The following is a 15,215-nucleotide window of genomic DNA, read 5'->3' as shown; positions in this document are numbered from 1 at the left end:
AAATATTTGTTCCAATGTTTAAGGTAGAGGTTGTACCATTATAAAGAAATCTCAATGAAATTATTGCTTAAATGTTTAAAGAAATTATCAAATGCAGATTAATTTTTCATTAGCAGGTAACTATACTTTTGGCATTTATTCTTACTGATGAGCATTTAATTTATTAATCTGTGCCTGGACCAAGAAAAACAATTTGCAGATTCTTTGAGTGTGGCTCTATTTAAAAATTCTTTTGTTAATTTTACTCATTAATTTCACTAAAGCTTATTACCTTGATCTATCTAGCTAGCTAGCTAGCTAGCTATTTTTATACACATTGACATCCTGGGACAAAAATCTGTGACTTCACAAGTGTACACACACCAAAATTTACTAAGAAGTAAACTGTGCTCCTTGCACTATTTTAGTTAATTGCTACAAATTTTACTTCTTTAAAAACGCTACAGAGTCAGTATTATTGGACGTACACTTACAAATGAAATGACTTTACATCAGTGAGGTTAAGAACTTGCCAAAATGTAATCACCTTTGAATTTTGTGAACTGAATTGGTGAGGATGAGATTTGAAACTTTAGCTATCTGACTCCTAAATCCATTCTCCTTTGGAAAACTAACATTATCTAGCTCCCTAAAATATTTAAATTTATGTAAGAAGTGTAAGTTTTTCAACTTAGTAATCCAAATAAATAATTAATTTTTTAATTATAAATTTCAAAAAAGAGACATTTGTATTTGTTTATTGCTTTTTTTCGCAGGGAATCAGTAGACATTTTATTTTAGCTCAGTTGTGTCTGTCTCTTAGCTTATCTACACTGATCAGTAATTACCAAATCTGTATAATTATATGAATGTGATTGAGGAATAATTGTGATGAGTTGTAATAGATGTTAAAACTATACTTCCAAAATTTAGAAAGAAAAGCTTTTGCTTGTTAAATAATTCCCTCTCTCCTCAACTTAGAAAGTAATTCATTGACAGCATGTATGTATATTTTTTACATCAAAACTTTTGCTAACATCTCTTCAAAGGAGTGATTTAATTTAAAAATGGATAATAAATCTCTATAATATATATATATCTGCAAGGGTATAAGCATGTGGTACCGTTATAGTCCTATGAAATGAATTACCTTTGGGAATAATGACAGTAACTATGACAATTGAATTCTGTGGTATTTCCCTTAAAATTTGATTTAAACCCCTATTTATTAAACTACAGAAAATGATTTAAAGCTATGTAAGATAAAATTAAATCACTTTCAGTTATTTCATAGCCCTAAAAATTTGACATATTTTAAGAATTAAAAATATACATTAGTAGCCATAAACCAGACCATTCTTTAAAAATTCTCAGTAGCCCCACCCCAATCTTATATATTCAATAATATAGTCAAGAGGCTACAGCTGCAATGAATTCTTGCTGCTTTACTGGGTTGGACAGTGTTTTGTTGCAATAATGCTAATTTGTCTTCTCCATTCTCCTCTGAATTTGGCAGCTCATTCAAAACACAATAGTCATTAATGATGCTTCTCAAAATCCTGCATGTAAACATTTCACAAACGTCATATTTGTGATTGTGCCTTTCTTTCAGTATTTTTTAAATAGATTCATTCTTCTAAATTCCTAGCTTCACACCAAAATACCTCCCAAGCTTTAAGAACCCTGCTACTGTTAAATTAAAAAAAAAACAAAAACATATTAGTGTATTAAGGGGCAGGAGGGTGAAAGAGAGTGGATTCTCTACTCTGCCAACTGCTCAGCATTTAGCTGCTTTTAAAAAACTGCCTTCAGAGCTACAGCTATTCAGGTCATTAGGAACATTTCCCTTGTTCTGGCCAAATGGAAAACAGCATCATTTGTGAGACGTGGAAGTGCTACAGAAAGAACGTTAAAAGAGCCAACTTTATATATAACAGTTACACATAATAGAATTATGGGGGGATAGTACTGATTATTAGTGGCATTTCTTAAGATCAGTATGACTTTACAGATGTAATTAGAAAGTTATTACTACTAGAGATTGGCAATTCAATTTATAATTCTTAGGCTGGATTTGTTCACAGATTAGTGCTTGGGTAATATATTTTGTTTTAATATTCTGTTGTGTCTGCAAGTGTTAATGAATATTGACAGAATTAAAATTGCAAGCCAACAAATTTAGTATTGTGAAAAGTAATGTAATAAAAACTTTTAGAGCTTTACACAAACAACTTTATTTAGTGTTAGGTTAGCAGTTAAAGATAAGCCTTTTCAGCAAATGCGTCGCCTGATTTTATCAATATTTTTATGTTGCCTTTCCTTTGGTAGTGAGTCCAAAATATATAATATCAACAGTGGCAGATTCTGTATTTTTCAGGAACCAAATATACGTGTGTAATTTTAAAGAAATCATGGTAGTTAATATATTTCAAATATACTGAGTACATTTATGCATTCACACAGAATTTAAATACAAATAAGAAAGGTCAGTGGCAATGTGGCAATGATGTAATCATTATTTAAATGGAATTTGTTGATGTCATTCTGGTTTTCCAACCTTTTTTATGAGCTGCGTGGGGATAAAATTATATATTGTTGTAGAAAAGTAAACATTACGTGGACACGCATAAAAAATGATGCTTGCAAGTCAAAATTTTTAGCAGCAAACATATAACTAATCAACTAATGGAGGCTCCTTAGAGCCAACAAAAACATTTTCAAAGTAATGTTCCGGCTGAACTGGTTACAGGCCATTTGTGTGTTCCACAAAATAGTGGCGATTCTAGGGAGGCTGAGTTAAATTAAACAATGATGATTGTGCTGATTTCATTTAAAGACTTCCAAAGGTTATGATGAGAAGATATTTACGTTCTGTGAAGGCTTCAGGTAGAAGGCAGCATTTAGTTAGATACAACAATATTCTTATTTAATATAAACATAATGCGTCTGGATAGACTCCATAGATGCCATTCTGTAAAATGCTCTCATTATGATAATCATACCAGCCAGCATGTTTTCAATTCAGCACTCCATTGCTTTGTTTTTCCAAAATTTAACGAGTGCGTGGTCTAGTTCCAACTGAAGTGGATCTATTCTTAAGGAAGAAAACAAAAAAAACAACTGTGCCCATATGTTTCTAATTTACGTACAACCATTAGTTCCTTCTTGCCTTCTCAAGTTACCCCACAGTCAAAGTACTCTACATCAGCCATGGTATACTAGATGACATTGCTAGAAAGCAAGGAAACCAACTACTAACCCTATAACCTTGGTAGCTTTACATGACAAGATCTCTTTTTAGTTCATGCTCTTGTTCGTCCTAAGAAGCTGCAGGGGTAGTGGTTGAAGGATGGGAATTCGAATCATATTTGCTGATCAAAGTCCCAGGCTGAGGGTCCAAGCTAACCTACATGCTCACACTTTATTGGTCAAAGGAAGCTGCGTGGCCACACTGGTAAATGCAATCATACCTGTGCCCAGGTAAGAGACACAATATTTGTATTCATAGCTATGTCCACAGCTCATAGTGTGGTACTTAACTGTCCAGAGATGATTTCCTTTACTTAAAGTGCTCTTATCATCACTTCTCAGGATGATTTCTGTACTAACTAGGCTTTCACCAAAAATTTATGGAGATCATAACAGTGATCATATATCATTACAATATAAACCAAATGTGAGTGGAAATGAGAGATCTCAGTTCTCAAACCAACATTTATTTTTTCTACTCAAATTATACTTTTGGGATATACACAATAGAAAGTAAAATATTTTACTTCATTCTTTATATGAAAATATAAAAAAAACTAGGAGAAGAATTTTAGATGAAGCTCTGAAAATTAAGAAAACAATTTGCTATGGTTACTAACAATCCTGTTTTTTAAAATTCATTCATTCACTTAGTTGATTGGTTGATTAGTTTAGTTATAGTCTTAGTTTGGTGATACTCCCAAAGAGTTTGTCCTTTACTTTTGGTGTTGCATGACAGGATAAATTAATCAGATGGGGTGGCAAAGTGTTTTGTCCCACTGAAATGTCAAAAGGTGAATTGAGGCCATAAACTTAATTGAGGTTAACATACTGCGGTAATAAAAAGCATCTGATAGATGAAGAAAGCTCCCTGGAAGGCTGTCCGTAGTCTTAGGCTCTTTATAGCCTTCTGAAGTGTGTGAATATAAGGGAAGAGAAAACATATTCGAAGTGAGTTAGATTAGCAACATTTATATCAAGGAATTGGGCAGAGGGGTTGTGCTCAATAAGCTACTGGCCTACTTGAATTTTTGCACATAAAAATATTGTAAAGCCATTGAATTGCTATTTATTCATTCATATTATACTTAGTATAATTTTGGAACCCTTGAGGTCAGAGGTTTTCTTCTATTCATCTATATTACTACCAAGATATCTGGTAGTTATGACAATAAGTAGCAAACCATTAATAAATTTTCTTGTTAAATTAATGTTATAAGCTGATTTCAGAAAATGATGTAAATTTGTTATAGCTCTTTCATATCACATCTATTCTTTGTCAAATTTAAGAGCAACAAACTAAAGAAAGTTGCAAATATTTCAAGTCAGAATAGATCATGGGTTGGTACTGATCGCAGGTTGGTATTATATATTTACAAATTGTTAAAAAATAAGGGAGGCTAGAATGGCACTCTCCCAATATGTAGTTACCCACAGCCATCTAGCAAGAAATACTCAGCAGTTTAGAGAGAGTTTGTATGGGTTGTAAAATACCACCATTGACACAATCTTGGTTATTTAAGTCCAATTACTTCACTTAGCAATTCACATTTTAATTTATGAGAATATACATATGAGTTTATAAATTTGATAATTTAAACCATTGAAAAAGATATACCACAACTTTAGGTTCAAGCTATGTTACTATCCCTTGATAAAATTATAAAGTTTTTTCAGCAAATAAAAAAGTAAATGTTTGAGGGTAAAGTTTGGAAATTAATGAGTAGCTATTATCTAGATCATGGTTTAATAAACAACTTCTTAGAAGCATTGTATTACTATATACCTTATATCACAAAATACTAAAACTTAAATATTTTATTTTAAATGCTCTCCTTCACAGTTTTGAATATGTATTTACATATGTATATTCTACATATATATCGAACACACACATGCACAAATACATTCAGGTAAATTTCTTACAAGATGAAAAGACATTAAAAATTACTGATACCAATTAAGTTTGGAACGGTAACAATGACATTCTTACTCTCTTCTGAGGAAATATGAAGTAATAAATCCAGTATAGTATCTCTAAAAGCCCAAGATTTACTGAAAAGAGAGCACTTTGAGTAAATTTTAAAAACAACATACCAAATTACCTAATCAGTAGTTTTCCTCCAAGTATGATCCCCAGAATAGCAGTACTAGCATTGCTTGTTGAAAATGCAAACTCTTGACGCCATCCGAGGCCTCATGTATCAGAAACTCTGGGATGGAGTTTCCAGGTGATTCTAATAGGTGGTGACATTTGAGAACCATTGGTAGAATAATACTATTGAAAACTGTTTGGATCAGCTGATTTGCAGAGGTAATAGCGAGAGTTTCTCAATGAAGGAAACACTAAGTTGACTTATTTTCAGGCCAAGGCCTTACCTAAGATTCCTTAGTGAATCTTATAATTAACTTCCAAAAAACTGGATGGATTGTGTGGCTGCCAGACGTGTGTCACAGGAACAAATTATTCATGGCGAGCGACTCTATCAGGGACATGGTTCTTGGTCCTGGAAGTATTTACTGTTTTTCCTTATTCTGTGTAAAGCTATTCTGTGCTTCCCCACATCTAGCCTCTTTTATTTTTCCTTTAGAGACTAAGTATCAAATACCACCTCTCCAGAGTTGCCGTCTCAGGTCACTTAAAATAAAATAGGGCCATCCTGCCCGCAGCCCTATGGCCCATCACAGCAGTCTGTCTGTGGTAGCTCTCAGCCCTTGTCACAATCTGGATGTTTTTAAAATTTAACTTAACATCTTTATTTTATTTATTTTTAAAACTTTCTCTAGAATGTGAACTCCATGCAGAGTCTGGTTCACAGATGTATCTATCATGCACCTTTTTGTGGTGCATTCCAGGAATATTTTGGAGGCAAAAATATGAATAAGTATGGCAAGTATTTATACAATATTTAATCAACATTTTATTTGCTAAGTAGTAACGGAGTTAAATTACACACATAGGAGTGTTTAAATCTAGTAGAGGGAAGTCTTCTCTGTGGAAGGTATTTGAGATTTTATCAGACCACTCCTCAGAAAAAAAATCTGTATGGTTGATATCAGGCAATCCAGTTCACCATAGTTATTTTCTAAAGTATTATTAGGTTGACTTTAACTTAATATAAATGTAGACATTTTTTATATATAAATCTTTTATAATCATATTTGCTACTTCTCTAATTTGACCATATCCACCTTAAAAGTTATTTTGCATCTTGAGTAATTACTAATTAAGTTGAATTGGGGTTTCAAATTATGTTGTAAACAATAATTATTATAAAAAAACAGTTTTTCTTTGGATCATATTTTTACAAATTCTTCTACAGCGTCTTAATATTCTTGAGGTTTTACAAGTTCCCACTCTAAAGTGAATAGAAAATAATCATTAATGATGAAAATAAATTTATTCTTTTTTCAATTTCCATTGGAAAATGATAAAATATTACTTTAGTTTCCCTTTTTAAGAAATAATTCTACATTAATATTCTTTACATAATGAAATCATTTTTATGAGTACATTTTTCCTTTGGAAAAAAATCAGTGGAGTCTGTTGCTTTAAGTGGTTTATTTTTCTCTCCATGACATGGTTGCAGGATATTCACTCCAGCTACATAAATTATAAATATTGCTTCTCCTACTTACTCATAGCACATGAAGTATTATTACAAACAAGAATCATTGTAATGTAGTGACCCCAACGAAACTGTCAAGTGAACTTTTCAAATGAAAACATTCAGATAGATTATGTATTTACGAATAAAAATAAATTTGCTTTTCAGGGAGTTTGGCCGCTGGAAAGTAAATAACCTTGCAGTTGAGAGAAGAAATTTCCTTGGCTCCCCTCTGCCTCTTGCCCCTGAATTCTTCCGCAACATAAGACTTTTGGGACGTCGGCCTACCCTTCAGCAAATCACAGAAAACCTTATCAAGAAATATGGGACACATTTCTTGCTATCTGCTACTCTGGGAGGTACGACTCTTTGAAAATATTTGTGCCTGTGTGTGCTTGTGCATAAAACTGTATAAATCAAGGAAAAGTGTTGATTCATCCAAATCACTGCAGTTTGAATAATCCTAAATTTCATTCATTAACTTAATCAAAACATTTATTGAGTTATTACTAAATATCTTGTATGGTGATCACAATGATGAGGTAGAGGATTTTCACTTAGTTTCTGCCTGAAAGCAATTTACAAACTAATAGCCTCTGTTAAATATAGGCATAGTTATTACACTCTATAATGCAAGGTGATGAGCCAAATTTTGTTTAAAAATTGAATAATAAGCAATCAAGTCACAGCTGGGACTTCAGGTTACAGAGAGCAGGAAAGGTCCCAAAGTAAATGTTGAAATTCTAAAATTACATTTTTTAGAGCTACTTTAGCATTTCTGATTGTAGTTGATATATGATGTGAAGAGAGTAATAAATAAATATCAATGAAGATGCACAATATGAAAGTAGAGATTAATAATGTCACCCTCCTCAATGTGATGTAGTATCATTAAATGTGTGTTTTATCATGGTGATGTATAATTCAGTATTTTGAATACACTTCAGTGATTTGGGGGGAGATAATGTGTAATAGGAAGAAAATGACATTTTTCTAAAGCTTATAAATACCCCAGAATTCTGTATATTGAATTTTGGGTAGGACTTTAAATAATGTCCAAACATTCCGTTTTAAATAGATATTACTCTTTCCTATAATAGGAGCAGTGGACAAAATTGGATAGGAATCACCATGAAAACAGTGATTCCCTGCTCCCTTGTCAGTCTCTCAGTTAAGTTTACCGAAGCCGGGCAGGCTAGTTCACACCAATGGTGAGGCAGTGTGAAAGACCACATGCTCTTCATTTTCCCAGTCTTAGAGGATGTGTCTTTTTTTCTGTTTACCTGGCAGTCCAGTCTGTCACCAAGTCACGTCAGTTTATTCCTCTAGAATATATCCCGTATCAAACTCTTTCCTGACTTCCACCCCAATGTCCCTACACCAAGTCACCACCATGTTTCTCTAAGAATATTCCTAAGGTCCATCCTTCACACAGATCTTTTAAGCTTGAGTTGGGTTAAATCATTTTCTGTTTTAATTAAAACCTACAGTTAGCCACTTGAAATGAAATCCAGATGTCTTTCTGTGGTTTCTTAAGGCACCACATGAATGCTCTGCCATTGGCTTTCATCTCAGACCTCATCTGTTCTCTCTCCTGATCATGCTCTATGTTTCAGCCACAAGGAAACTTCATATTTTTCTGCTCAAAGGTTACTTTCTCAGAGAGGCCTTTTCTGATCATCCTACCAGCAGCAGTGCCCGTAGACAACCAATATTCTCTACTACTTCATGATCTCACTTTGCATTCTTCATAGTATTTATTATTATGTGAAAATTTTTTATTTTCTTCAAAACAAGAATATTGCCTGTATTTGTTACCAATTTACTCCCGTAGTGATTGTGGATGGAAAATGTCGCCTGCCATATCAGTAAACAAAGCATGTTGCGGCCATCAAGCCAACAGCCACTGCAGCTGCCTCTGACTGTGCACCCTGAGGGGACTCAGGATGGAGAAAAGCAGGATAGTGGCCCTAGATAGTTAAGGTGCATATCAGAGGAATGATTTCAGTGAGCCCAGACTCTTGCATCTTCCCATAAATAGAAAAGCGCTAAATTCATTAACTTGAGATGTCCGGTTTTCTTTAATTAACAGCGATCTTTTGATGTTCCACTACCTGCTTTTATTGCAAAACTCCTATATATCCTGGCTCATCCCTTACTTCTTTGGAGTCATCCCTCAGAGCTATCTGAGATGCTGTGTTCCGGGCTGAAGTCCTCCATTTTGTCCACCAAATAAAACTTAATTCTCAACTTTTAGGTTGTGCATTTTTTTCAGTCGACATTATAGTAGTGCTTGGCACACAATAGGTTCTCATTAAATACTTGTTAAATGAAAATAAGTGAAACTACACTTTGCTAGGAGGCTGAGGCTGCCCAGTCCACTAGATAAACATCAAAACTCTGAAATGGACAGAGGATAATTGAGATCTAATTCAGGAAGAAGACTGAATGAGAAAGAAAATCCATGGATCCAAAAAAGGTCAGTTAAACAAATAGATTCAGAATTGGAGAGAATCAGGATGAAAGGGAGAGCAGGAGAGCCAGGCATGGAGAGGGTGGAAAAAGAGAGATCCCTGGATGCGCCAAAGAAACAAGTCTGCCACGTACCCCTAAGGAATTAAAGGCAGAAGATGTAGGGCATTCAGGAGGACAGAAAAGGTTAGCTGTGAATAGGCACTCTCTCTCCATTGCTTTCCTCCATAAATGAATAATACTAAAATAATGAGATAAAGAGATCAGACAAGCCTGGTGTTGAATCCTGGCTCCTTTTTTTTTTTTTTCTAAACCAATTTTGAGACTTTAAAAGCTGTTAAGTAACTTCACTGATTTTTAGGGGTTTTTTTTAGTTGAAAGGGGGAGAGTAACACCTGTGTGACAAGGCCATGGGAAGATTAGTGTAAGTGTAGGAAAATGTCCTTGGCATAAACATGCCATGAATTAATGTTATTGCTGTTGTTACTACAGCAGTATGGATAGCAAAACAATGACAAAATATCCCCATAAATGTGAAAACTGATTCTTTGAAAGCTGTGTCTATTTGGCTTAGTATTGACAATGATTATTAATGTAATAAAATCTGAAGTAAAAGTGACAATTAAATTATTTCTATAACATCTCCTTTTAAAAAGTTCAGTGGTCTTGAAACACATCCTAGGTTTCGTTACCATTGTATTAACAATACAGAGTTCCCAGAAGAATTTCAGAACATGAAATGTATTCTTCAAACAAGAAAGGAAGGAAGGGACAAGGGGGAAGGTAGAAGAGATCAAAAGTACAGATGATTCTCAAGGACATTTTTGTTCCTTAGTAGAAAAATTACAGTGACATTTTGAGTTATTTCATTGTTTTCGCATTATGAATGCCACATTGTTGTCTTAAGATAGTTTTGCATGCTTTTTGTTTGTTTTTATAAAGGGGGTTTATAAAAACCTTTGTGGTAAATCACTTCTTTGGGTTGATTAGTAATGACAATACGCTTTCTCAAAATTGCTTTACTTCAATTATTTAAAAGTCTCGTTCAAGCACTTTCTTCAGTGGTGGGGAGGGGGAAAGAGGAGAATTGCCACCCTCACTTGCCTTCTAATCTCTGACCATTCTTTGGATTTAGTGTTCCTGGTATTTTCTACTGGAATTCTCTTTTTGTCTTTAAGTGTTACTTATATTTTCCTTCAGGAATCTCTCTGTTGGGTGATGTTAATAATTTAGCTAAAATGCATGAAATTAGTTAAGTAGCTTAAGGATATAAACTGTTTGCAATTAAAATATATACTAGGTTGATTTCAGGCAATTTTTAAATTATTGCTATTGTAATTACACTAAGTCTTTTTTGTTGCTGTAAGTGTATTTTAATTTCATATGTTTTACCTGACTGAACATGAAATTGTATTACTCTTTTTCTTAAAAAATTGAGGTTGGTGGTATTTAACTTGAGCAAATTCTCTTTCTCTCTCCTTAATTGACCCAGATTGAGGAACAACTCTAATATTAACACACTGAGGATGTCATGTATAGAAGCAAATATTTTTAACAAAAAGCCAGTTTTTTTTAAATTATTTTCTTATTTTTTATTTTTAATTGAAATATAGCTGATTTACAATGTTGTGTTAATTTCTGCTTTACAGTAAAGTGATTCAGTTATACATATATATATATATATATATATATATATATATATATATATATATATATATATATATATATACATTTTTATACTCTTTTCCATTACGGTTTATCACAGAATATTGAATATAGTTCCCTGTGCTACGCAGTAGGACCTTGCTGTTTATCCAGTCTATACATACTACTTTTCATCTGAAAAAGCCAGTTATTTTATAGGTAGATGCCTCCTAAGTAACTAGATCTTCAACTAAATTTAAACATTTTTCAAAACAAGTTGAGTGCAAAATACTCTCTACAAGCATTAAAGCGATGAAAAGGAAATAAATGAAAAATGTCTTTTTTTCCCCAAGAGTTATTTAGTACATCATATTATTGACTTAGACATAAAACTTGGGATAGCATATTTGAAGCCTTTAATGGGATATTTTATGATAGATAAAGCCAGTGATTGAATTATCTTCCTATAGGGAAAAATAAGTTATAAAAAACCTTCTTCAATATATATCACTTTCCCTATTTGTTTCATCTTATAGCTTCCAGACTATTTATCAATATAGTAATTTAGCTTGCTTCTATTTGGGATAATGATATCTAAACTCCATCACTGTTTAAAAATCTAAAATAAGGTACTCAATTTAAAAAATCAATCTTGAAATAGATTGCACTCCTGGGATATATTGATTTCTAGCTATGGAATATATTTCATGACTTTTTTTTAATATATTTCATTATAATACAATATATGACAAACACTGAAATAAAAGTGTATCTTTTATTTCAGTGAATATAGAAATACAAAAAAAAAAATAAGTGAATGAAAACAAAAAGACCTTAAAATTGTTGGGCTTACTGAGCAGACAGAGGGTGTTTGCTAAAAGTACCAGATCAGGATTTTAGATCCATAGTAAAGGACAAAGGACTAAGGAAGATGAAAACCAAAAATTCATTTAAAAATTTATAAAAATGTTATAACAAAATATTTATAGTATATTTAAATGTGACCTCATCTTCACCTCCAGAATTACACAGACTTGTGTAATTAGTCCATAGGCCAAACCCTGAGCCACTCACAGTCACATGAGAATGTGAACACCTCCTGGGTGAGACTTGGCTCTCTAAAGCTTAAGGCAGTGAGAAGCTGACGGAAACAGGTGCTCTGCTCTCCAGACAGCACATCCTATAGAGGAAGAAGAGCAAGAGGCTGGGTTACTCATGCCAGTCCCTTCCCTACACCCAGCCTGTCTGTCAGCTCACTACACCTCTGTGGGCGGAGTCAGGAATGTGGACACAGTGAGGACTTTGGAGGCAGAATAGCTTCCCTCCAAAGTACTCTTTTCCTGATAGAGATTTTTTTTTTTTTTATTGGACCAAAATTCATTCTAGGAGCAACTGGATAATGTATTAAGATTTGTTCATTTACAACTTTAAAGAATATTTTTCATTCTCAGCAACATAAAAACAGTTCCATTTTTACCACTGGTTTTGAATGCATAGTTTTAAAGGCCATAATTAAATTTTAGCAGAAAGAGTTACAATTTTTTTTCTCACATGCAAGTTTGTTTTTGAAATTTTTTTCTGAAAGTGCTTCTTCTGATCATGTATCTGCGGTTACCATATTGTTCAACTTAAGTATTTTATCAGGTATTTAATTTTGTTAAATATAGAAAATATTTTCTTCATTGTTGGAGTGAAAAAAATGCCTGATTGTGGTCCAGAGTAAAATTAACTTACTAGGACAATTATTTAAAATAACAAGTACTACCTCAGTGACTACATAGTATATAACTAAGTATGCCTGCAAGGTAGTTTATTTAGCTCAAAACTTTTATGATACATATTTTTTGTGTGTATATCTCTCAAAGAAAAAAAAGAGGTAAGCTGGGATATGATAGAATATTAGTTAGTTTTTTTCCCTATATTCTAGCATCCCTGTAAGTATAGGACTCCAAATATCCTTGTTTAATTTCAGAAATACTCAATTCTCACTTTTTACTATGTGAATTACATTCTGTATGAAGTATTCACAGATAGTTTTTAATTCTATGTCATGCACCATCTTCTTTCAAAATAGATTAACAGCTGTCTTTCTCATTTTCACTTTGTCTCTTCTTAGGAGGTACAAATCCTTTTATTTTAGTTTATCTGTAATGTAATTTAAAGAAGTTAATCTGCCAAGATATGTAAATATAATTTATTTCTTAATTAAATATAAATATTACTTGAAGATACATGGAATGTATGCATTCCATTAGAATGCATATTCTGTTGAAGAAAAAGAACTGAAAGGAAGAAAAGAACAATTTTCTGAAGCTTTATATCCCAGGGAATTATTAAAATAATGGTATTGCCATACTGGTATTAAACCGAATATTTACTCATACTACTTAAGGTTAATTATATCAGTTCATCTCTCTGTCTCTGTCTCTCCTTTCTCTCTTTCACTCTCTCATCTCTATCCCTGTCTCTCTTGTTTATCAGGTAAATAAATGAAAACTTTGAAATTAAAATAATATTGTTAATTCACTTTTAATGGTTTATAAGGCAGCTGTCTACTAAAGTGATTTGAGCCCATTTATAAAAATAATAATAAAGATAACAAAGAAGAAGATGAAATTAAAATTGCTATGTCAGTTGATCTTAATAGCGTCCTTGGCAACTAAGTCAAAAGATAAATGCTAAATTTTAGAATTTTGTAAATATGATTATATACTTTCTTGTTCTTTGTAGCACTTTAATAGGACAGATAAATCACCTGTCCGTTTATTTGACACATACGTACTGAGTTACCTATAAAAGTGCAAAGATTCACTACCTTCCTTAAAGGAACACACAGGTCACTGATAAAGACAGACATTTAAATAGGTAATAAATTTTACTGTGGTTTAGAGCCTCATTACTTGAGTGTGGTCCATGATCCAACAGCATCAACATCACCTTGGAGCTTGTTAGAAATGCAGAATCTCAGATTCCATTCCTGATTAATGAATCAGAAACTACATGTTAACAAGATCTCCAGGTGATTTACATGCACATTAAGTTTGAACAGCACTATTTAGAGTATCTATATAAATTTAGAGAGTACTTAACTGTCCCAGAAATCTCGCTTCTAAGAATTAATCTTACCAAAATAATAGCAAGAGTCTGTAACTTTACATAACAAAATGTTCATTATAGCATTGTTTGTAAGCAGCTCCAAAATAGAAGTACCTTAATTGTATTTCATTCAGGATGTATTCTGTTCCCTCTATCCTTGGAACTATATATTTCCAGTTACTCTTTTATCATGTCATTGTTCTATAGAGACTATTGTATCTGGTCAATTTTATTTAGAAATTTTCCAGACTTTTTAGGGGAGATAACTGTTAATAATCATAAGATCAGTTGCTTTCTTTTGGAATGTTTTGCAAAACATATTATGTTTCTTTGTCAAAGCTGTAGAAGGCTAGCTATTTCCTTCCAAAAATATCTTGCAGATGCCAATTGGTGTTAAGCCAACATGTCTGTTTTTTACTGTCTTTATATATTGGCCTCTGCTCCTTGTTAGAAGCCTATTTTTCTAGAATTTTTTCCCTTCTATATGTTTCTAAAACACTGTTTTTTTCTACAACACTTTGTTAGTGGAAAGACAAATGTCAGGATGTATACCTTTTAACACATTAAGCTAGGGAAGGATGATCATTAGTAGTGAGAGTAAAGTAAAACACTGTGAAAAGTGAAATAAAATTTCAAAAGGACAGCGATACTTAAAATATAGTAAAACTTAGGGAATTTTTTAAGGAATAAAAAGCACAATGAATAATATGATCTGTTATTGCTAACAATAGGATAACATTTTTGAACTAAAACGGTACATCAAAAGTAAAACCTACAAACAATTACATTTAAGCTATATTTGCACTGGTTATTCCTGTGCAAAGAATTTCTACTCAAATAGCAGTTTTTGATAAGTAAAACTCACACAAAAGCAAAATTAGACATTCACAATAAGATTTCCAAGTATAAGGAAGCTGAATGACCAGAAAGATATTTGCCATAAATGCACCTTTTTTTCCCTGGGTAGAACGGTACACATTACAGGTCAGGATACTAGTCCAAGGGCAGTAGCAATGATAAAATAAAATAAAATACAGCCAACATCCAAGAGTTAGCTTCATTGCAGTTAAAAAAGCAATAACCTCGAATCTCAGTGCGTTACAACTATAATGGTTGTGTCTCCCTAATATTACATGTTTTGACTGTGGATCCCCTGCGATTCTGTTC

The 15,215-nt window shown here is 32.8% G+C and overlaps 1 protein-coding gene across 2 annotated transcripts in view; it reads left to right on the top strand.

Annotated features, from left to right (window-relative positions):
• Positions 1 to 15,215, top strand: part of BRINP3 (BMP/retinoic acid inducible neural specific 3) — a 402,541-nt gene that overhangs the window by 178,090 nt on the left and 209,236 nt on the right. Inside the window, exon 2 of one of the 2 annotated variants that reach the window (XM_068538551.1) lies at positions 7,005 to 7,195. The exons of the other annotated variant lie outside the window; for it this stretch is intronic. Coding sequence (XP_068394652.1) covers positions 7,005 to 7,195 — 191 coding nt within the window. The remainder of the gene's footprint in view (positions 1 to 7,004; positions 7,196 to 15,215) is intronic. 2 annotated transcript variants of the gene reach the window in all.

This window comes from Eschrichtius robustus, chromosome 3, assembly GCF_028021215.1.
Source record: "Eschrichtius robustus isolate mEscRob2 chromosome 3, mEscRob2.pri, whole genome shotgun sequence".
In the NCBI taxonomy this organism is placed as follows: Eukaryota; Metazoa; Chordata; class Mammalia; order Artiodactyla; family Eschrichtiidae; genus Eschrichtius; species Eschrichtius robustus.
This window is presented reverse-complemented; position numbering and strand designations above follow the sequence as displayed.